This window comes from Podarcis liolepis (assembly GCF_965112155.1).
Source record: "Podarcis liolepis genome assembly, chromosome: 6".
NCBI classification, from domain to species: Eukaryota; Metazoa; Chordata; class Lepidosauria; order Squamata; family Lacertidae; genus Podarcis; species Podarcis liolepis.
Window position 1 is genome coordinate 35,214,958 of NC_139559.1, and position 23,418 is coordinate 35,238,375.

The 23,418-nt window shown below is 38.8% G+C and overlaps 1 protein-coding gene across 4 annotated transcripts in view; it reads right to left on the reverse strand.

Annotated features, from left to right (window-relative positions):
• Window positions 1–23,418, reverse strand: part of MAGI3 (membrane associated guanylate kinase, WW and PDZ domain containing 3) — a 110,175-nt gene that overhangs the window by 30,396 nt on the left and 56,361 nt on the right. For all 4 annotated transcript variants that reach the window (XM_083508753.1, XM_083508752.1, XM_083508751.1 and 1 more), the window contains exons 6-12: window positions 22,723–22,802; window positions 21,473–21,530; window positions 15,148–15,242; window positions 13,651–13,839; window positions 9,605–10,213; window positions 7,486–7,532; window positions 3,104–3,260 (exon numbers count right to left, since the gene is read on the reverse strand). In XM_083508753.1, coding sequence (XP_083364879.1) covers window positions 3,104–3,260; window positions 7,486–7,532; window positions 9,605–10,213; window positions 13,651–13,839; window positions 15,148–15,242; window positions 21,473–21,530; window positions 22,723–22,802 — 1,235 coding nt within the window. The remainder of the gene's footprint in view (window positions 1–3,103; window positions 3,261–7,485; window positions 7,533–9,604; window positions 10,214–13,650; window positions 13,840–15,147; window positions 15,243–21,472; window positions 21,531–22,722; window positions 22,803–23,418) is intronic.

The following is a 23,418-nucleotide window of genomic DNA, read 5'->3' on the forward strand; positions in this document are numbered from 1 at the left end:
CCTTGTAGGAATATGATACATATATTTGTATTAATCCAGGATAACTATTATTTCTGTAGCTGTCTTCATATAATTGCCACACATTTTAATGGGAGTTCATACTTCCCAGCTTGTGACAGCTGAATATTCTGAGCCAGCTTCATTGAGACTTTTTCTTACACTGACTGATATTATCTCTATACATAGGGAGTGTGAAGTGGCATGAAAAAAGACCATATCAATTTATGTACATCTTTTAAAATGTAAAATAACTACGATTTGAATATGGACCACTGGGTGGTCAAAGAGAATATAACGGAACCTGCTTCAGCTAGGTTGTCCCCTCCCGTGATCATCTACCACCAGCTGCCCTCTGGGAAGGAACTATGAGAGAGGCAGACAAAGATAACACCAGATGCCTATTTCTGCTCCAGTTGGACTATCCTGTGGGAAGGATCCTGAAGAGTTGTGCCTTTGTGATTTTATTATTGTATTTTTATTTTAATTATTACTGTTAACAGCAGGATATAAAATATTGTAAATCCAATGTTTCCCCATAAATATTTACAAGTTGCACTAGATTGTGGTGTTGAAGCACCACATTTCAGCTATCATTTTAATTCACAGTTTATAGTTAAAATTGGTTTTAATTGTCAAAAGAAATTTGTCAATCACATAATAATAATAATAATAATAATAATAATTATTATTATTATTATTATTTATACCCTGCCCATCTGGCTGCTTCCTCTGGGCGGCTTCCAGCAAAATATTAAAATACAATAATTCATCAATATTAAATTCAATATTAATTCAATATTAAAATCTTCCCTAAACAGGGCTGCCTTCAGATGCCTTCTGATAATATGCAATCCGGATGAAAACACATCTTAAGGACAGAACTGGTAGAGTTCTATAATCAAACTTCTATTGACAAAATTAGGAAAAACACTGCTGAAGATGGAATAGAAATGAGAAATCCAACAAAATCGTAATGAGTTACAAAACAGTAACTAGGTCAATGTCAGAAGCTGACTACTGATCTCCCCTACTTCACATATGAAAATCATTGCTGGCTAATAAGTTTCTGAGGGGTAGTGTTAAGATATTTGCATTAGTATCATACCTACTGAGAGAAAGAGTACAATATTAACGGCATTATGAGACACCCTTCTTCTGAAGAAGCTATATGTGTCTGTGGTCAGGAAAGGTAATCGTCACATGTGTTCCAACCCTCTATAGTAAGCATAGGCAAACTCGGCCCTCCAGATGTTTTGGGACTATAACTCCCATCATCCCTTACCACTGGTCCTGTTAGCTAGGGATGATGGGAGTTGTAGTCCCAAAACATCTGAAAGGCCAAGTTTGCCTATGCCTGCTCTATAGCTACCAGAGGAATAAATTTTAAGGTCAAAGCTCAGGTGGTTTAGAGAAACGGTGACTATATGGTGACCAAACTAATTTTATAATTTGTACAAAAAGAACCTTCTCTTCACTCAGTTTGTATCATATCCCTGATCTTATCTATATGCAAGGATTTTAAACTCTACTGAAATTCATTGCATATATGCTTGTGATGCATCTTGTCTTTTCTAATGTTTTAGTATGAAATTTAAAAACAGAGGCAGGCAGCCAACCAGCCATATAATTGCATCTGTTCGTACAAGCTGTTTTAAAGCAACAATAATAAACAAAGATACAATAAAATACAAAATACACCTCTTGCTAAATTGAAATAAGTGTTTTCAAACATCTTACTTTATTATTACATAAGTTTTCACTGGCTAAAGTCCTCTTTGTCAGATGCTGAATTGCAATGTCTAGGAACTAGAAGTGACGCACCAGAGCCTATAATAGTTTAGCTTTAGGTTCAGTTCTGTAACGCTATTACAGTGAGGGCAACATTTATTTCCTATTCCTGATGAGCTTTAGCTAGAGTGTGTTAAGACTTCTCAGCTGTTATGGTCGGGTGGTCCAATAAGATACCTAAAGAGTCCCAGCAGGCATCTAGTAGTTTAATGAGAAGTTAAGGGTCCCGGTGAAGCCAATGTTAGGATCCTTCATCCTGTTTTTAACATACTGAAGCCTGGAAAATCTGCCTCCTTTTGGACCATCCATATCTCCTCCACTACCAGGGCCAGCTTCTGCCCATAAGTCAGCTTTCTTTCCTATGTCATATACTTTCTTGTCATAACTTCCTAATCACCTATACATTAGGGATGATAGTGAATCTGCAATGGGTTACTAAAAATCCACATCTAGCTTCTTCTTACTTTTCAAAGGCCTGAAGCAACTTGGCATTTTTCACACTAGACATTGGACATTTCAATAAATGATGGGCAAAATAGCTACTTTGAAAACAAATACAAACAGCATTAAATAATGCTGCTGGTTGCTCAAAGCCGCTGTCTGCTGTAACAAGATGGCTGGAGAAGTTACTCAAGAAAGTTCTCCTGGCTGCAGTGTGGTCTTGGATTTCTCTGCAACACCATCTCCTCTGAATATTTTAGTACTTGTTCTAAGTTACTTTTTTCTTGTCAGTGCTAGTATTTTATTTCATTGTCTCTTCAATGATTTGTTGCTTCATTGTGTGAGCTCCTGCTATTTAGTTCCCTCTTCTTCCCTTTGCTTTCTTGGGCTGATTGGCAACTGCAGCCTACTTCCCCACTCACATCTTTGTTTGCTTACCTACATCTTCCACGGATCACACAATTAAACTCCTGAACTGAAAAATGTGTATGCAGTTATTGATTCAGATAAAATGGCTGTCATCTGGGTGCTTCTGGTGTTTCTCATTTGGGGACAGGGGGTCTTAGGTCCTTTAAAATTTGTTTCAGTTAAATGGGGTATCTGGTGGTAAAAGCAGTGCCCTAATTTATAAAACAGGAGCTTTTGCTCAAGTGTACATGGTCAGTAAGTGACTCTGGAACTTAATCACCTATTCTGAGAAACTACTTTACCTCTGTATTTATTGGGAGAGAAAAGCACTCTGTTAATGTTTAGAGCTACTATTTTCTACTGCACCTCCTTTTAGGACTGAGCTTGACAATTCTTGACAATTCTCAGATCAGAATGCATTTCCGGTAGCTTTGCTGCAATATGTATCTTAAGTCTATGTACTCACGTTTTTCTTCAAACAATGTTTTAGACTTCAGGTAGACTTCTGAAGGGTCTAGCTTTGGGGACGCTGACCTTAGAACACTGGGTGGAAAAGGCATGGGTTGTGGGGCTGACTCACAGATGGTCTCTTGGCTTCCTGAATTTTCTTGCTTATCTAGTTTCTGCAGAGGGTGGGGAGAGAGAAACCAGAAATATACACTTGTACAGAGTTGCAAGAATATACCAACTTGCTTAAACAAGTGGGAGAAGCAGTAATGAGCACCGTAACAACTCAGCTCATAACAAGCACGCTTCAATTAATGCTTTCTAAAAGGATTATTCCTGCTTGTGGTATTTGAAAGCATTTTCTAATTAAATGTTAATCTAGAACTGCAAGTTATTTAGTTTATGGCAGGGGTCAGCAAGGTTTATCTTGCCTGGGCCGGATCGGTCCCGCGGAGATCCCTCCATTGGGCGGATTGCGTGCGCACCCGCGATTTTCAGCGTCGGTGCGTGTGCGGACGCGATTTTTGACATTGCAGAAGTGAGTCCCCGCACTGCAGTGTGCCAGTTTAGCACAGCGGGAGAGCAGGCAGCTCAGTTCGGGGGCAGCTCGGGGGCCAGTCAAATGACCTCCATGGGCCACTTCCGGCCCACGGGCCTTAGGTTGGTGACCCCTAGTTTATGGTCTTGATCTGAAACTTGCAAGTTGTTTAGTTTATGGCCTTGATTTGAAACTTTAAATATGAGTACAGTGGTACCTCGGGTTACATACACTTCAGGTTACATACGCTTCAGGTTACAGACTCCACTAACCCAGAAATAGTACCTCAGGTTAATAACTTTGCTTCAGGATGAGAAGAGAAATCGTGCTCCAGCAGAATGGCAGCAGCAGGAGGCCCCATTAGCTAAAGTGGTGCTTCAGGTTAAGAACAGTTTCAGGTTAAGAATGGGCCCTGGAACGAATTAAGTACTTAACCCGAGGTACCACTGTAGTTAACTCATGAGGTGAAAGCAGTAAAAACAGTGGGGGGGGAAATGATAACTTCAGAGAACATCACGTGGCCATAAGCCCCTTAAGATTCCACTTACCAATGTCCCTAAAAAATTCATCACATCAAATCTACTTCTGCTTTACTCTCTTTACATAAAACCTATGCTACAAGCTCAGAAAGTATGTGCCACTGAAGCTCACTGGATGGCATTTTTCTCAGCCTAACCTACCACACAGAGTTGTGAGAATGAAATGGCAAGTGGGGAAACCATGGGCAAAATACCACAATAATGGGTTGCAACCCACGGAAGTTGTCCCTTTTGTGAAAGGGCTTCATTTGCACAATATAACTTCCCCTCCATCTCCTCTCCTCATGTGCCCCCAGCTTTGAATCTGCTCCAGAGGATTGGAGGAAAACCCAGAAGGATTATGCCTGTCAAAGATTACCCTGTCCTTATCCTGTAATGTTTTGTCATGCCCTCACCACAATAGGGGCATTTGATGCAGCATAGTTGTGAGTTAGGAAGTTCCCAAATCTCCCTTTAGCCCTGAGCTCACTATATGGCCTTAGGCAAACTAGTATTTTCTCTGCCTCAGCCCCCCAACTATAATACAAGGGAAATAATAGTACTGAGCTACTTTATGAATTTATGAATTACTGAAATAACAGGTGTTAAACTGTTGCAATATTTTAAAGCATTATATAGTAAATGAAACCAGTTACAATACTGATAGTTTCTATAAGGGAAAAATGTGGGTTGGTTACAGTGGGTTGTAATGTTGACATTTGCATTTAACTAATCTACATGCAATCTATGGCAGTTTGTTTCTTTGTACAGTATACTTGTGTGAATAGCTGCTACAGTTGCAGGTGTTCCCCCTGAATAACAAGGGGAAATCATTCACAAGGAATTAAACAGCTGAAAGTAAAAGCCCTCTAAAATTCCTCTTCACTCTATGCAGAAGTGACAGCAAAAATGGCTGCTCCAGATCAAATGTATGTTTTCAGTGTTTCATAAAACTAGTTGATTTTAAGATGTTTGTTCTAGATTGAGACAAAGCCTGAAACATGTCTGCAAACGAGCACATATTCATCTGCAGAAGCATTTGAATAGATTCATGGCTGCCAAGAGAAAATCCCCGAAGGATTTTACAGTTGGAAACTTTCCACATGTTTATAAGCATAAGAATTTGCCCTTTTAAAACCAATTAGCTGACAAAGTAGATGTCACTAAGCATTCAGTTTATGTTTAGTGAAGTTAAAACTGTCTGTGCATTTTAATGCATTCCTCCAAAGATTTCAAAAAGTGACCTTAGTACATCAGCTAGTGTGTTCCTGTTCTTCAGAGCTTTACTCAAATAAAATTAGTGATTCTTCTAATCATTTACTGTACATGATTTCCTAGTTTTAAAAATAGTTGCCGAACAGTATTCTTGTGCTAATAGAAAATGAACCAAATGCATTCACATAAGAGGACAAAAACATGTTTTTTGTTCATCATAACTCTGAAATTACTTTTTTGAGTATGAGAGAAAAGGCCCTATCAAGTACCGTTCATGAAAGTAATCTTTCAATGCTTCTTACTCTAATTTCTGAGTAGATATAAGAAAAAAGTACATTTCATCAACCTGAAAGATATTGATTTTTGTGAAATTCAATCATACCCTTCACTGGATGAGTATTTTGCCAGGAGTGGTAACAATAAAAAATAGAGTCATGACAATTATGGAACAACCCAGTCTCCCTACTTAAACTATACTTGAGAGGAACACTTTTTCATGTCTCATTCAGCACTTTCATTAAAAAAAGCAAAGAAAAATGTGTGCTTGTGCATGCATGCATATCCTACTGAAATCCATAAACTGAAGACTAAAGCAAAGCAAATATGAAGTATGTGTTTCAACATCACATCTTATCAGTTTGCACACAAATGAGATTCAGAGACAGGTAAAAAAAACAATGAAGATTAATATACATGGTACACTGAAAGATAAAAGAAGTGCTCATAACTCTTTTTTGGATTAATCTTGGAGGGTAATCAAGCTGGATAGTGCTTGCATGAGTTATCAGACCACACTCTTCTACTAGGATGCTGACATATATTTTATATGTGTTAGGGCTGGGCGATGTTAGGTTTTCAACACTGTGATGAAATATTGTGGTTTGGCGATAAACTGTGATGTTGAAAGAAGCTGTATTGGCCCCAAATGGTGAGGGGTGAAACTGTCTCAGCTGTCACTGCAGTCTGTTTTTCCCTCAGTGCACTGGAGGCAGAGGGACTTAGGAATGGTGGTGGTTTCACCAGCAATATATTGCTGAGTGGAGCTGCCATTGCGCTCTGCCCTTCATACCGGTCCTGGGCGATATACTGATATTGCCAGGCCTAATATGTGTACCCAGAATTTTTAAAGTAAGAGTTACCACTGTGCACTGTAAAGAGTTCAAGAAGGGTTCAAAATCTCTTTTTCACGTGGCTCAGCACTAATAGTCACAAAAATTGTTTTAGCGATACAACTGTTTTAAACTTTGTCCTTACCTTTGTTAGGCCTTTTCCTATTCCCTATCTTGGAAAGGAAAACAACAAAGTAAAGGTTGTTTTCTAATGCAGAAAGGCAGCTCATTGATTCTATTCAATCTACACAGCCTTTCCTTTGCTATCATCTACTCCAATGAACAACAGAGTTTGGGAGCTACTTAATGCAGTTGAGGCAACAAGCAAAATTCATTCTCCTCTCAAATTAATACCAGAAAGTAAGCCGATGGAGGGGGATTTTTATTACACTCAGAAATTTAAGAATAAGTTGTCCTTTACAAAAGTTAAGGGAGATATATAAATAATTTCATCCAAATTTAAGAAAGACCAGTGGAGGTTAGCAGCTATTGTACAACTTAAATTTTACATCAGTCTTCCACCACAAATCCTGAGAAGAGAGAGATGTTTTTCACTGCACACCATTCTTATGTGGAAGTGAGAGCAAAACTTATACCTCAAAAGGAACCTGGAGGCAGGTCCGTCTTACCCATTGGTGCTAGGGGTGCGGGACACCCAGATGCCGGGCTTTCAGGGGCGCCAGGCCGAGAGTCCAGGGCCTGAGAGTTGAGTCCAGGGAAGAGCCCGCCTGTCGGTCGGAGCACCGCAGTGGGCTCTTCTGCGGGCGGCTCTGTGCTGTGAGTTTGGGGGCGACCAAGCCAGCGAGACAGTGAGGCAGGCGGGCGGCCAGCTCTGCCCTCCTGTGCACCTGGGACTGGGCAACGGGGTGGTGGTGCCGGGCGGATCTTTGCACCCCGGCACCGCATATGCTTAAAACAGCCCTGCCTGGAGGGCTCTAAAAGAGCTAATCTGAATTATCATCAACTTACTTTATGAACAAAAAAATTGCAGTCATTTCAAACAACTCTGATCAATACTCACATTATCAATACTCACAACATTGGAACTTTTAGTAGGTGAGGAAGGGCCTAAAATAGAGAATAAATATTAATATAACCCATCACACCACTATATTCTACAGTTTTCTATATCCGGTATACTAATCTGGCGGGTTAGAAATCTGTATTCTAGAGGTCTTGTCCAAGCATTCACAAATCCACTTGTAAACTTGCCAAGGAGAAAGTGTTCTAGGTTTCTAGTGAGCAGGCCACCTATAACCTTACACATCCCTACCAAAGAGGTCTTATTTCTACTGCAGTTTTTAAGATGATAAAGAACAGCACAAGTTCTTTCCAAGAACTTGAAGATACATCCTCTGTTTTGGTTAATTTTACATTATAGAAAAATCCATTCTATAACTTAATTTGTTCTCCTCACAAAAAAGCCTTCTAAAAGCCTAGTACTAAAATCACAATAGTTAATGAATTCTGCAGTAAATTCAGGTGTCCGGCTAGTATTATAAGTTGAACAATGACAGTATAGCTCAGATAACAAAGTAGATTCCAAAAAGAGGTCAACAGTAACATGGCTTAATTGCACTTTAGGTAGCAATTAATCCCAACTTCCGGAACATTTTGAAAAGAGACATAAGAATCAGTGAACCTACAAACAGATGGCATTATAAACAGGTTGTTTTCAGTAAATCAGCATCTTTCAATTTGTTCCAAGAACCATGGAACAAGTTCATCTGCCCCAGACACAGTGATATAAATTAATACATATATTTTCCATTCTCACAGGGGAATTCCAAATCCTTTTATTCCAACATTTATTTTAAATGTTCTAGGTGCCTCATACAATTAAATACAATAAAAATGTGTTTATCTTCTTAGTAATCAACCATTGAGCTGAAGAGGGACAGGGAGCATATCAGCTTTCCAACAGAAAGAAAAGCTTACAGGTATAGTACAGGAAGAAAAAAGAATATTGTGCCACCTTTAATATGAACAAACCTATTAAGTTATAAGCTTTTGTAGACTAGAGTCCACTTTATTTGAAGTATCTAATGACGTGAACTTTAGTCCATGAATTTCTTAGTCTTTAAGAAGTCATGGGACTCTCAGATGTTTTTGCTGCAATGCAGCTAAACCTCTGAAAAACACAATAAATAGAAATTGATATTTCCACTGGAGTGTTTCCTCTGCCTTCACCACCCACCCACCCACCCACCCAAAGGTGGAGGGGACAACGATCTATAGTTAACATTAGTACCTAGGCTAACCATATAACAGATGGCCAAAACATCTTGCAAAAAAGGAATTTTCCTTACCACAGGAAAAGTGAATCCTATCAGTCAGTTTTCACACGGAGGGCAATTCCAAATCTGAACTGCCCCAAAATTTGTATATAAATATATACAAGATCAATAGAGGGATTTGTATTATTTAGCCACTTTAACCAAGATCTCTTAGAGATGTAGTGACCTGGCAAGGTTAGTCATTTAATAGCCCAGTTGTACAAACTGATATCACAAATAGTACTTTATGACAATGCAGAGCCCATCAGTAAAATAAAGCTTACACTACTTATGCTTAACACTTGATTATGTGTCCCTTGGCAAGGTGGAGTTAAGAAGCCAGAATAAGCAACCAGAAAGGACAGACAGTGGATCAAGACAAATGAAAGGCAAACCAGGAAACCACAAGTGAAGTTCTTATCTGGCAGCACTCAAGTATTCACCTTTCATGTATTATATCTGCAATATATTTTGGAAAGCTGTTTGTTCACTATACATTTGGACACCTCTTAAGATTGCATAATCAAATTTCGCATGTTGGCTCCTGAGAAGCAGGATTTTGTCTGTGCTTGGACAACTGCACTTCATTTTCAAGGTAGAATGAACCTGTCAAAACCACACTGATTTAAACCATCAACATGTATTAAGACAGTGTATGTTGAAAAAAAGATCTTACAGTGTTTCACAATTCATAGTATCTTTTTTTAAAAAATGAAAAGAGAGAGCATGATATTTTCTACTTTTATTATCACCCATAAATATAAAAATACACAGTGCAAAAGAGTGATAAACTTACATTTACGCCATTACATAGTGCTTAAAAGTGACAGATATTTTAAAATACATAAAAATGTCATTACCTACCTCCCCTTAGGATAAGCAGTGGCACTTCTGCTCCAACTGGAAACTGCTTCAGTACTTCTACCACCTGAAGGTGAGTTAAGTTCTGCACATTCTGATGATAAATCTCTTTAATTATATCCCCTTTCTGAAGACCATGGCACCACTGGCTATCTAAAATCATCTTCACCTTCTGCCCTACAGGGCTGTCAGCTATTGCAAATCCAAAACCTTTAGGTCCCTTGATCAGAGGAATTGTGACCAGTTCTGCTTGAGAGCATCCTGAAGAAGACACTGAGGCCCTCTGTTCGTTGAGGTCTGTGGAAGGGCCATTCAAGCGTCCATTGAGTAAGATATGCCCTGGCTTTCCATTCTGGTCCAAAACCATTGTTCCAGGTATTAACTCTTGGTTGATCATACAAGTATCACCTTTTACTATTTGCTGACCATTTAAGACAGGAGTGGCTGTAACAATATCTACAACAGGGTCCTCATTTTCATCAGGAAGAGGGTATCCACGACACAGAGTCATGTTCACATACTGGTTGACAGGAACCAATTGAAACATCTGGACAACATCAGCATGGGTATGGCCCAAGACACACGTGCCATTTATGTCCACAATGACATCACCTGTTAAAAGCAAACAGGACACTGTTAATACAAATAAACATTATTCCCATACCTTAGCATGATCAGGAGGTTAGTAATCTCTCTAACGAAGAAAACTGGAAAATACTCAAAATACTAGCGAAGAAAGATAGCATTATTTCCTTTTGCTCATTTGCAGCACAAGGCAGGATTTCTCTTGCATGTAATCTGTGTTTTGGCTCTGATAAGATCACACAGTTCTAAATATATAAAGCTTAATCTGCAGCAGACTCTTGCAATTTCAAAAGGGAATCAGTGGGTTTCAAAATGGAAGCAGTGTACATGTAAGCATATAGCTTAGTTTACTTCATACATTCTAACACAGTTCAAAAGAAATAGACTACTCTTCTAGCTTCCATGTATTGTCACTGAAAAAAGTCCTACAAGTTTTTTTTCATATTAAACTTATTTCATAAATAATTTTGCCTTTTAAGAACACAAAAGCAAGTATGGAGAACATGCATCTTTCAACTCTACACAAGAAAAATCAGATTAGTAAAGTCTGATAAATGCTATCATACCCAGTCTGATGATGGACAACTTCACAAACAGCATTCGTTGTAAGCAAGCCAGTAAACCAAATGAATTCTTACTGGCTTTTTGTATCTATGACTTATTGCAATGGAATTTCACACAATTCAGATCTAACAATCTAAGACATCTGCCCAGTAATTAGATGTGTGTGGAAGTAAGGAAAAGAGATTATAGAGACTAGAAATGAGGGCCACAACCTTCTAAACAAAATATGAAAGCAACAGCATGAAAAGGAAGAACCTGCCTGAGAAAAAAGACAAAAGGTGCTAATGTTCAATGTGGAGAGTGACTCAAAGAGAACATTCCATAAACTGCTGTTTTTGTGGTGGTCAGAAGAGAACTCTAGGAAGGTAGTCACTCTGCTCTGAGCAAAAACAGAGAAAACCAAGCTTTCAAGCAGAAAGAGAAAAGCCTGGATCACAGATGTGAAGGTCTAAGGGGGCAGGAATGGGGGGGGGGGTTCCTCATTTTTCTCCAAAGCTTTTTAAAGTTTATTTCCAAACAAATGAAAAAAACGCATTATGGAATATTTTCTTTTACAATGAAATACATGTTTAAGGCAAGGTGTTCATATGTTTACTCTCCCCAAATGATTTCTAAAAACTATGTAGCAGGAAGACCTTTATGTAAGACTGATCAGAACATTACACAGACGACAAGCAAGTCCTAAATTGTACAAATGAAGAGTACAACTCTCAATAGATATCTATCTCTAGAGGGCACTGTCATTGCCACAAGAGAAGAAAGCTTTTTGGGTTGGTGGGCATATATGAAATGTTGAGAAAATTCTGAGGGTACCAGTCACAAATGACTGTCACCAAGGGTGTGGCCTAACACAAAATGGCTGCTGCTTCCGAAAGAATCAAAGAATTGTAGAGTTGGAAGGGAGTGTGAGGGCCATTTAGTCCAACTCCCTGCAAGGCAGGAATCTTTTGCCCAATGTGGGACTCAAACCCACGACCTTGGCTCTACCAAATCTCATGCTCTACCAACTAAGCTATTATATCCCTCTAAGTTCTACTTAGAGTAGATACATTGAAATTAATGGACCTACGTTAGTAGTGTCCATAATTTCAAGGGGTCTACTCCAAGTAGGACTAACACTAGATACAACCTAATACAACCTGCAAGAAAAGACACAGGAACAAAAAATTGTTCAAATATGAACAAATGGATTAAAAGTTTGAAAAATCTTCCTGCTTTTCCAGACACTATTAAGTCTTGGTACTTATGCCGTCTGCTCCTGGTGTGCTGCTGTAAGTTCGACAGCAAATTAGAACATAACTGAATCCAGAAAACATATTCAATAGCTACAGCCAGCCATACCATGCATAGTCAAGAAAACAAAAACTAATGACCCCTTAATGATAGCTGGCAAGTATTTTTTTAAAAATCTTTATGGAATAGAAAAGAATACAATACACCTAAAATACATAAAAGTCAACTCACCAGAATAGCAGCTGAACAATAATGGCCAATAGTAAGTGTGATATTAGAGGCAGAATGTCATATATATGCTTCTCAAAATTAGGGGTGTATGAGGAGATTATAACAAAATTAATGTTTTCGCCTTTGCACTGTGTTCTCTCCTCCCCAAACAACTTGGGAACAATCCCTCCTGGCAGGAGGAAAAGGTGATGAGGATAAAAATGCCTCTGAAATGCCCCTCCCTATCAAACAAAACAACTTGGTAACAATCAAGGAAAAGGAGCTAATAATGATGATAGTAGTACTGGTAAGTCATAATGGTAATGATGACGATGATAACGCCTCTGCCCTGCCCTGCCCATTGGGAAAAAGCAGGAAAAAGGTGATGATATTGATAATAATGATGCCACACCACACCCAAGAACTTTGGAACAACCAGGAAAAAGGTGATAATGATGATGGCGATAATGATGATCATTATGCTCTACACTGGACTTCCGCCCTCCCCAAACCACTTTGGAACAAACAGGCAAGGTGGAGAGCTTAAAAGTTTTTTATGTGCCAGGTAACTCCAAGTGAGCCCGGTGCAAAAAGAGCTTTTAAGCTCTCCACCTGGCTTGGATTTATCTTGCACAATACCAACCAGCCTGCTTTCAACAATGTATGGTTAAAATCATGCAAATTAAATGAGTGTTAGATGCAACTGTACACAATCTGTGGCTGTACTTACAAAATTATGACTATTCAATGAATGAACTGGTTCTAAAGATTCTGAACCTGTGTTTACTGGTCAACTATATAGAGAGGCATTTATACATTTTTTTAAAAAAGTGATTCTTATGTAATTGTGAAACAAATAAATTATCTGGAGCACTGGATGTCCTTCGTAACAGAATGCACCAATGTTCAACTACTTATTTTGTGGTTCTCTACATTCATTTTAAACATGTATTAAACATCTGCAAAATGGCCAAAGACACAAAAAACCGATTAGCAAAATCTCGCACAAGAACTCCTGCACCACCAGAATAGCATGCAATAAGCCTGATGTTATGTCATGCATGGCTAAGAATGTAGCAACTAAATTTAGAAAATCCTGAAGGAATCTACAGCAGCTGCAACCTATCCTGGTCTTAAACTGGAGTCCGAAGAGCCAAAAGAATAAAAGACTGAAAAGCACAAATGTTAATCGTTTTAAATCTACTTTAGTCTTTTGAACAGAAGAGAGTAATGGCAGCCAACATAGCTAGATAAGGAGATGCAATACAGAAGACAGGAGCATCCTTTAAACACTTTGTTACTTCATTTTCACTGTTAATGAAACTTTTGAAACACACAGCAGCAAACTTCAACAGTACCATCACTGAATTGTCAGAACCATCTGTTTTCATAATCTTTGTATCACCATTTGTCCAAACTGCAAAATAAATATGGAGGGGGAGGGACCCTTAATTCACCTGGTGCAATTTTGCCATCCTGTGCAGCTGGTCCATCTTTCAGTACATTCTTCACCTGCAGAAACTCATCTGGTCTGTCTCCACCAATGATTGTGAAACCAAAGCCCATATTGCTTTTCTTCAATGATGTCCGTATGAGTGCTCCTATCAACTGGGATGGGTCTCGGGTGAAGAGAGACTTCACTGGTTCTGCAGCCAAGCAAAAGGGTTTCCCATATAGTCATTCAATAATTGGGGCTGCAGCTAAAGCTAGCTAATACAGCAGTAACACACAATTTAACAAGGAAAATGACTGCAAGAATAGTCAAATAAAAGCAACGAAGGAGATGCAGGGGAAAATATAACATTTGGAATAAGATTAGAAATAAATCTTCATAGCAGAAATCAAATGTGAAGTCATAACCAATGAAATAGCAGCTCCAGTTCGGGGGGGGGGGGAGCCAAGCTAAGTATGGATTTGCCTTTATCTGGTTAAAAGGATAATGTTAAGAAAGAAAAGAACCTTTTGAGTTTCATGTTAACACAAAAGACAACTGGAGATTATGACTGTTCCAGTTATCTTATGTTTGTTGCCAGCAGTATGGCTAGGCCATAACTGTTTATCAAATGCTGTGATTAGAACTGAAGGCAGGGACCAGAGGACCCGAAGCCACACACTTGCTGCTCCATCTTCATCCTGTGTCCAGATAGCCAAATCACTGTCTGTCCATCCACACTATGGAGTGGCCAAGCTGATTACAACAAATGGTTTTAGGATGCCTTAAGCTCATTATGCAGCTATAAGACCACCAATTTGTTTCAACTGCAGAGATTGTTTTAAATATACAGCACAGCAATACTGTCTTATGGGGTACTAATGCACACCTATGACAACGTGTGTATAAAACATAAAGCCTTCAAATGGAGGCAGTGTCATTTGCATATTTTGCAAATTGTCAGGATGTGTGTTGAAAATGTAATTATTATTTGTCTTTAAACATTTTACACACACATCATGTCTGTAGGAAACTCAATGTAGGACAAAGCTTCTATATACAAATGGGGACCTCCAGATAATGTTGGACTCCAACTCCCAACAGCCCCAACTGAGGGGGGTTTAGAATGAGGGATCTTTGAATGGGAAACCAAAGGAAGCCTCAGCTTCACTTTCAAGCAGCAGTAATAGCAGCAGATGGCACATCCTGCATTCACCAACAAAAGCTTGGTGGCCTGCCTGCTAATGGCCCTTAGGCACATAGTATTGCACATAAAGTGCACTATAAGATGGAAAAAATATTAGTAAGCTACAAAAATAAACACAAACCACTCATTGGTGAGATTAATAAAGTAGTACTTAATGGTTTGAAAATATATTTTGAAATATCTGTTAAAATTAACTGACAATTCTTTCCCTGTGTGATAATGAAAGCTAACATGGCTATGTTCAACATGTAGTTCTTGATTAATTTACTGCAGATTTCAGCAGAATCTCCTAAAAGCTGCCATTGAACCCAATACCTGGATTTGAAGGGCCTCCATCCGTCTGTCCTAGCTGTTTTTTCCGTTTGGCTTCCAAAACTGGATTTTCAAACTGGGTTTTCTGGTTAATATGACTGAAAAAAATATACAAGACATCAGTGAAAATTTAATTGTGAAATATTTTTCATAAAATACTTCATAAAAAGGCCCACCCAAGTGGCCCATTCCCCTATAGAACAATTATTTTTGTTTCTGGAATCAACAATGAGAAGCAAATATCGAGTATTAGCAATCATGAGCCAAAGTTAGGGTGAACTGGTCAAGCTCAGAAGAGTTTGTAATATACTAAGGCATGGAATAAGACTGTCCAAGTTTCCCTTGTGTTTGCTCTCTTCTTTAGCTATTGTTAATCAACAGCCCTAAAAAAAGGGGGGGGGGGTAATAAACGGAATACAGCACGTTAGTCCTTTCGCTGATGATATGGAACTTTTATTTAAAGACCCTTTAGTAGCACTACTGGAAGCATTTGCTACACTTTGAAATTATGGCACTATAGCAGGGTTGCAGTTAACCATTTTTAAGTCTGACATACTTTATGTGAGAGTGAATCTGATGATGCAGCATCAGATCAGACACCTATTAGGCTTCATGTTATGTCCCTGGGAGATTAAATATCTCAGAGTTTACTTAACCAATAACTTGTCGCACTTAACAAGAGTCAATTCTGCACCACTGCTAAGTCAAATCAGGAAGAATCTTAAATCCTGGCTGAGGTTAAACCAATCATGGCTAGGGGGGACATTGCAACTGTTAAAATTTCTTTTTTGCTACGCTTCCCTTTCTTATTCCAAACCCTGCTGGTTCCAAACTTATTCCAGTTTAAGACTGGCAGTTGTTGTTAAATAGATTTATTCATGGGGGAAAGAAAGCAAGGATGAGAAATAAGGTGGATCTGCAATGTGGATCAAGAAACCAATTACATCACTGTCAAATTAGAGAAAATTTAAAATTGTTTGTAGATCACCCCTTTAGAATTGTCAATATGTGGGTGTGGGTGTCATTTATTCAGATGTAGTGGCTATGTCTGGCAGTACATGTCTTTTTGGTTTCTGTCCATTCTAAAATAGTGTGCATTTTACGGATGACATGGGTAACGACTCTCCCTCTAGCTCTATTAAGCATTTTTGATGGTCCTAATCAAGATTTATTCTACAAAGAGCTGATACTGTTCCTGATTATTGCAGCTCAGTTAGAAATAGTCTATTAGTGGATTACTCTCTTAGGTATTGTGCTTAATAACTGCTATAACTGAGTGTGGACAGTACTGATGGATGAGAAACTTATGAGTCTTGTTTAAAAAACTCAAGGCTAAGCTAACAGAGATAAATTCACTTTTTATTGTTTTTGTTTATTCCGTATATCAAAAGACAAAAGCAAGAATCAAGACCCTTTTGAACACATGGTCATTTATAAAAGGACTCAGACATTTAACTCATACATGGCTTACATGTTTGTCTTTATTGTTTGTTATCTTAAAAGCTGTGATATAGGAAGCTGTGAAATTGTTCAGTTATATTTTCTTTTCTCTATTAGTTATTGTAATGATAAAATGTAAATAAAATGAATAAACCAATATTGACTTCAAGTTTAATATCTGCTTCTTCAGGTTTTTAAAGAAATGTAAGTTTTGACTAGGAAGCGGGCTGAATCTCATTATGATACTTTGGAAGCCTTAATGAAGTAATACAAGAGAAAACAGCTAGTGGTTTGCAAAATTCAAAGTTTACTACTTAGCAGTATCTGAATGCACACTAAAATTATTACACTACGATAGCATCTTACACAGGGGTTTTGTTCCAAGGGTTCCACATATACATGAAAACCACATATGCCCAAACACTTGGAGTCACCCAATGACTCGTGGGTGAGGGGGAGACAGAAGGAATTGCCAGTATTCCCAGAGCTTGTACACCAAGCGGGCTTTGCCCAGCAAGCATGATGGAGAGCTTAAAAGCTGTTTCTGCACCAAGTAACCCAAGCAGATTCTGCTTTGCTTGGGGAGCAAGGCCAACTCATTGTGACAGCTCTAGGAGGCTGGGAATACTCTTTCAGCAACATGGGTGGCCTCGCAAAAAATCACACAGCCAGTGCGGTGAGTGGACCTTGGAAGCAGGGTGGAGTGCTTAAAAGCTCTTTCCACACTAGGTAACGCCAAAGGGACCCAGCACAAAAGAGTTTTTAAGAGCTTCACCTTGCTTGGATTTAACTTGCACAATTTCAACCAGCTTATCTTTAATTGAGTGTGGTTGAAATCTTGCAAGTTAAATGTGCACAAGATGCAATTGTACTGTGCTAAAGAACCAATGCAGATAATTATAAGTGTCATTGACAGCAATAATAATCTTTGTCTGGAACAGTTATGGCTAGCTTTTATTGGCTTCTATTCAAGTTACTGCAGATTAGAATCAATCTCTACCAGTCTGGGAATCAAGTCCCATATTTCTTAAGTAGAGGCATTTTCATGCTACTTTGTACCCGTAGCATACCATGTGCTCATTAAATATATATATAATTATCCTGACACATTAAATATATAACATTGGAAGGTATTACATCAGAACACTTCTCTGTAATTAAAGATAATAAAACTCTTGTGACCTTTTCCTATAAGCATTCAGGTTGAGAAATCCTAGTACTTAAAAAAAAAAGAACTATTGACTGCAGATGAACTATTCCAGTCATATATTTAGGAGTGTAGATCACATGCTTTCATTAGTAAAACAAATGTTATAGAAATTTAATCACAGCTTCCTCAAAAGGTGCCATGAAAGCCAAATAAATGAATAACCAGACACTGTTTTCTAGTTCCCATTTATTGCTCCCATTCATATCTCATCCTTCCTCCAAAGACCACATGGTGACAAACACACAGCAGTTCGATTTGTCCATACAACTGTGTGAGGTAGGTTAAGAGAGAATGAACTGACAAAGTGAGCCTTGTGGCTGAATGTGTCCTGGAATTCATTGCCAGATGAAGAACTCAAACTCAGGATTATGTTCTGCCAAATTCTTAAATGCATACCGTGGTATATTTGAGAAGTACATAGTCAAGGCAAGAATTAAAGGTACAGCAGGTGAACTGCATGGCTAACTACAACCTGAAACATTGATCCAACAAGCTGCACACACCCTGCCTCTTCTTTTTGAAGATAAGGTGAGCACAAGACTTAGCATGGCAAACAACAGTTGTTTGTGCTCTAGGCAAGCAAATGGGCACATCTGCTAGTGGTTGGTCCTGTGGGGTTTGTTTCAATGTGCTTGGTGTCAGAGGTGCCAGTTCAGTATCCAACTTACTCTCCTGGAGGAGGCTCCTTACTGATAGGAGGAACTGGCAGCCACATAGACCCTATAGGAGGTGCCTGACTGATATCACAGGGGTGAGACATTTCTCTGACAACCTGCTTGAACCTTCACCAGAATCAAACTCCTGACTCTATTGATCACTGGCCCCCTCCGCCAGCTCTGACATTCTTAATTTCTCGTCCTTTGGGTCATCTAGTTCCCTCATTCCCTCACCTCTTCAGGATTCGCCCATCACCTTTGTGACATCTCCACAGGGCTCATGACAGAGTGAGGACATGAAATGTAAGTCAACACTCTATCTACTCAACCATAACTTCTCTGAATCCTACAATAAAAATTAAATCTATATCTATGTCATTGGCAGATATTGTTCATAACAGACAACTGCTGCTGTGTTACCTCTGATAGCTAGCATCAAAATAAGACACAAAATAATCTGGTCTAAAGATAGTAATTCATAACTTAAAGCTTGCTATGCTTAAAAAGGCATCAGAGTATAATCAGAGCTTTCAAAACATCCCGGGAGAGCCTATTAAAAGATCAACCTCTCCAATGTATATCTCATTTGCTGCTTACAGCCCTTGAATTCCTATGCAACATATAATATAAGTATATCCTAAATCAGAGGAAGTTGTTTGTTCTTCAGCCATGTGTGGCCAAGATCCGCAATCTGACATACACATGTCACCAAGCTTACATCTATGAAAACCCTGTATAAACAGAACTCCTTCAACTGGAAGTTGAGATTTGCAGGATTCTTCCCAGAGCAATATATTTCATGCCAGATACTTGTTGAACACAACTACAGCCATGCAAAATGACATCTCTTTAAAAGGTTTTTCTGCACTTATATAGCATATCTAATAGGACTGACAGTGACCAACCTTGCTTGAATTGCATCCGTTTATTATTTCTGAATGACATTAAGAATCAATATCAGAGTTAAACCTTATGACAAATCTATAGATTTGTCCACTAACGTTTTGGAATACCCTCTAGGATAATGTTTAAGAAAAAGGATCCAACAAAACATGCCAGAACTGCCTCATTATTACCTGCATTTTACATTACATTGGTACCTCGGGAAGCGAACGGGATCCGTTCCGGAGCCCCGTTCACATCCTGAATGCAACATAAGCCGCGACAGCGCATGCGCGGGTCGCGTTTTGCCGCAACAGCGCATGCTGTCATTTTGAGCGTCTGAGCATGCAAGAGCGGCGAAACCCGGAAGTAACGCGCTCCGTTACTTCCGGGTTGCCGCGGAGCGTAACTCGAACGTGCTCAACCCGAAGCACATTCAACCCGAGGTATGACTGTACTACATATTTGAGGAGACAGAGAACTCTGTTATGCCAATGACAGGACTAGATCAGGGAAGGGCCATAGGTCAGCGGTAGAGCATCTGCCTTGCATGCAGAAGGTCCCAGGTTAAATCTCTAGCATCCCCAGGTATGGCTGGTGAAACTCCTGGCTGAAATCCTGAGAGTCACTGCCAGTCAGTGTAGACCATACTGAGCTAGATGGACCAATGGTTTGATTTAGCACAAGGCAGCTTTCTATGTGTATGTGTTTATATTAATAATACTAGTAGCAATTCCATTTTTGAATCACACATACACACACACTTATCTCTCTATCATGGAAGGCCTTGTGATGTTCTCTGAAGTGCAGTGCAATAATTAGTGCAATAATTCAATTTACCAAACACTAATCTTCCTCCAAAAATTGGTTTCTGCTCAAACTTTAGAACCTTCCAGACTCACATCTGCACTTCTAAACACAGGAATTTATGGACATATTACGGAAAACACGTTTCTTTTTCCTGTATGAAATAAAGTAGCCTCTAATTATCCTGAATGCTGTTATAGAGGAGCACTTTTATAAGGAAGTCAAACTAGAGCTTGAGGAGGAAATATTAACTGTAATAAGACTAAAATGCCAGCATTTCTACATAAAACTCACAATCAATTTTCCAGAACAGATTACTTTAAAACCGGGCATTAAGTGCTGAGGAAGAGTGACCTGGGTAGTCCTAATACGTCATGTAGCTTTGATTTTTGTTTGTTACTTACAGTGCAGTGGAGATATTGAATCAAGGACACAATAAAAGCATCTCACGATCTGTGCTAAAATAAGCCATGCTTTATCCAGGGTGCTTGTTGTATAACAATTGCAAGATAGTAAGGTGTAGTGTTTTGTATTTAAATAGAAACATGCAGAACTATAAGGATAGTTATAAGAGATATTTAAGCTATTTTGAGAAAGATCATGTTTCAGAGAATCAAAATGTGCTTTGGAGAGTTTCAGATGTACTGAAGCAACCCTGTTATTCTTGCCTGATTTTTCAGTGGCTTTCAATGCCAAAATCTAGGGTATTCTCCTTAGCTGACTTTGCTTTTCCAATATTGCTTTTGCTATATTTTTGTAGACCATTCAGAGATATTTAAATAACAAGCAGTTTAGAAATGCCTTTAAATAAACTAAACAAATAAACAATTTAGCCCCCACACTGGAAGTTTCCCATCTCTGTCCCATGTACTATTGACAAAGTAGGGAATTTGTTAAAAAAACAAAACAAAACAGGCACTCAGTTGTGGACAGAAAGCTAAGAACACACTACTGCTTCACTTGCTGTAGGAATGTATATATCTATCCATCTATGGAACATGAATGCATACTATGTATGTGCAGGTGTTACTCAATTCTTCTGGGAGATAAGTGGAAACATTAACTAAATATTGGCCTCCTAATCATGGTTTTTAAGCACAATAAAACTTAGGGAAGTTTTTAATGTTTGAAGTTTTATTCTGTTTTTAATGTTATGCTGAAAGCCAACCAGAGTGGCTGGGGAAACCCAGCCAGATGGGCGGGCTAGAAATAACAACAACAACAACAACAACAACAACAACAAAAAGTAGAACTTTGCACTTACTTACATATCATGCTATGTTTCTCTATGAGATTATAAAATTGAGCTTTGAAGAAGCGTGAGAAAACTTACTCAACGTAGTATGTTCCATACTGAGGATCTTCTATTTTCTCCCAACCATATGGAAGCTCTGTAATTGGAAAAGAACAATGGAGAACAATTGTAGAGTATATTTACATTTAAATACCAATAGTTTGCTGTGGATTATTTATTTATTTTTGCTTTATCTACTTCCATTTATCCAATGGGATTTCGTATTGCAGACCTATTTCTCACATTTCTTACTTGCAAATACTGAAATAACTGTGGTTGGGCATGCTACATTTCCTCACACATTTCATTGTAGGATTAAAAAAACCTCATTCTAGAACAAAAGCAGTTCTTGTAGTCTCGCTTTAAAATAATTTATCATGACATAAGGCCACCCTCACGTACCTCCTGCTTACACATTTCACTTGTATGCCATCCTTTTATGCTAGAAAATGTTGCATTTATATGTTAATGGAGGAGGTAAACACAGCTGCTACATTACCACTTCCCTCTGATGTTGCCAAAGGTGTTAACAATCAACTAACCAGTTATGCCTTTGCCTACAGGACTAAGCTTGGCTTAGAAAATGCTGAAGCTCCTTTTATTGTGCCTGGATTATCTTTGTACATATCCGTAATGCCTGAGACTACACAGAACTTTCTTGTTTTGTTTTGAATAACAATTTTAAACTCCTATCTACTATCAGGGATGCGGGTGGTGCTGTGGTCTAAACCACAGAGCCTAGGGTTTGCCAACCAGAAGGTCGGCGGTTTGAATCCCCGCGACGGGGTGAGCTCCCGTTGCTTGGTCCCTGCTCCTGTCCTCCTAGCAGTTCAAAAACATGTCAAAGTGCAAGTAGATAAATAGGTTCCACTCCGGTGGGAAGGTAAACGGCGTTTCCATGCACTGCTTTGGTTCGCCAGATATGGCTTAGTCATGCTGGCCACATGACCCGGAAGCTGTCTCGGCCTATACAGCGAGATGAGCACCACAATCCTAGAGTCATTCGCGACTGGAACTAAGTCAGGGGTACCTTTACCATTACCCAGAACTGCATCAATGCTCTGAAGCCCAGGTTTTTCACAGCCTTCTCTTATTACAAACTACACTAGGATGATTAGCTAGAACCAAGTTGCTAGATAGCTTTAATTTGTGGGTAAGATAACTTTTCTGACAAATTATATTTAAATGTGCAGTTTACTTGTATGGGCATTAAAACCAATAGTACTTTTGCAATTTCAACCAGAGCTGAACTGAACCCTACGTAAGAAACAAGATTCTGAGTTTCTCACCTCCATCTTCACAGTCTTCAGGAGCTTTGGCTTTTTTACAAAGGCGAGGATCCAGCCAGGTAGTAGTTTTGGTGTTGTGACTGTGGGACACAAAGGATCTAGTTAAAGATTGTTTACAAAAGTCCCCATCACATACAGATTCTTCCCTATTACGTAGTCTAACATAGATGTGGGTTACACAAACATGCAATCACATAGGCAATATCTCTCACAGCAAAGTGCTAACTGAGAGCAAAAGATCTATGGCACACAGTTGCTCCATTTGTGGAACTGGAGCTTGTATGAAGATAGGTTTTGTGGAAAAAAGATTCCTAAGGAATTAATTCCCACTTATACAAATATTCCAAAATAGAAAACTAACTGCAAAACGCAACTGTGTTTTGTAATTCTTTGAAAAATGCCACCAATGTTATTTGTGATGAAGAGGCCAAAGAGGGAAAATGATACATTTCAACATGTTTGAATCATGTTCTTTTGTATAGTTGTGAAGTAACAATTCACGCAAGGAATGGAATAATAATCAGCCACAAATGGTTTCAGGTTTATGTTTCATGGTCACAGTTCATGCTGTTATTACTACAAAACAGCAGGCATCTTTTACGTGAAGGTTAACCTAGGTTACAGTTGTCAAAAAATGCTGGTAACTCAGCATTCAATGCATGATGAATCTAGTGGTTCCATGAAACTGCGTGGGTG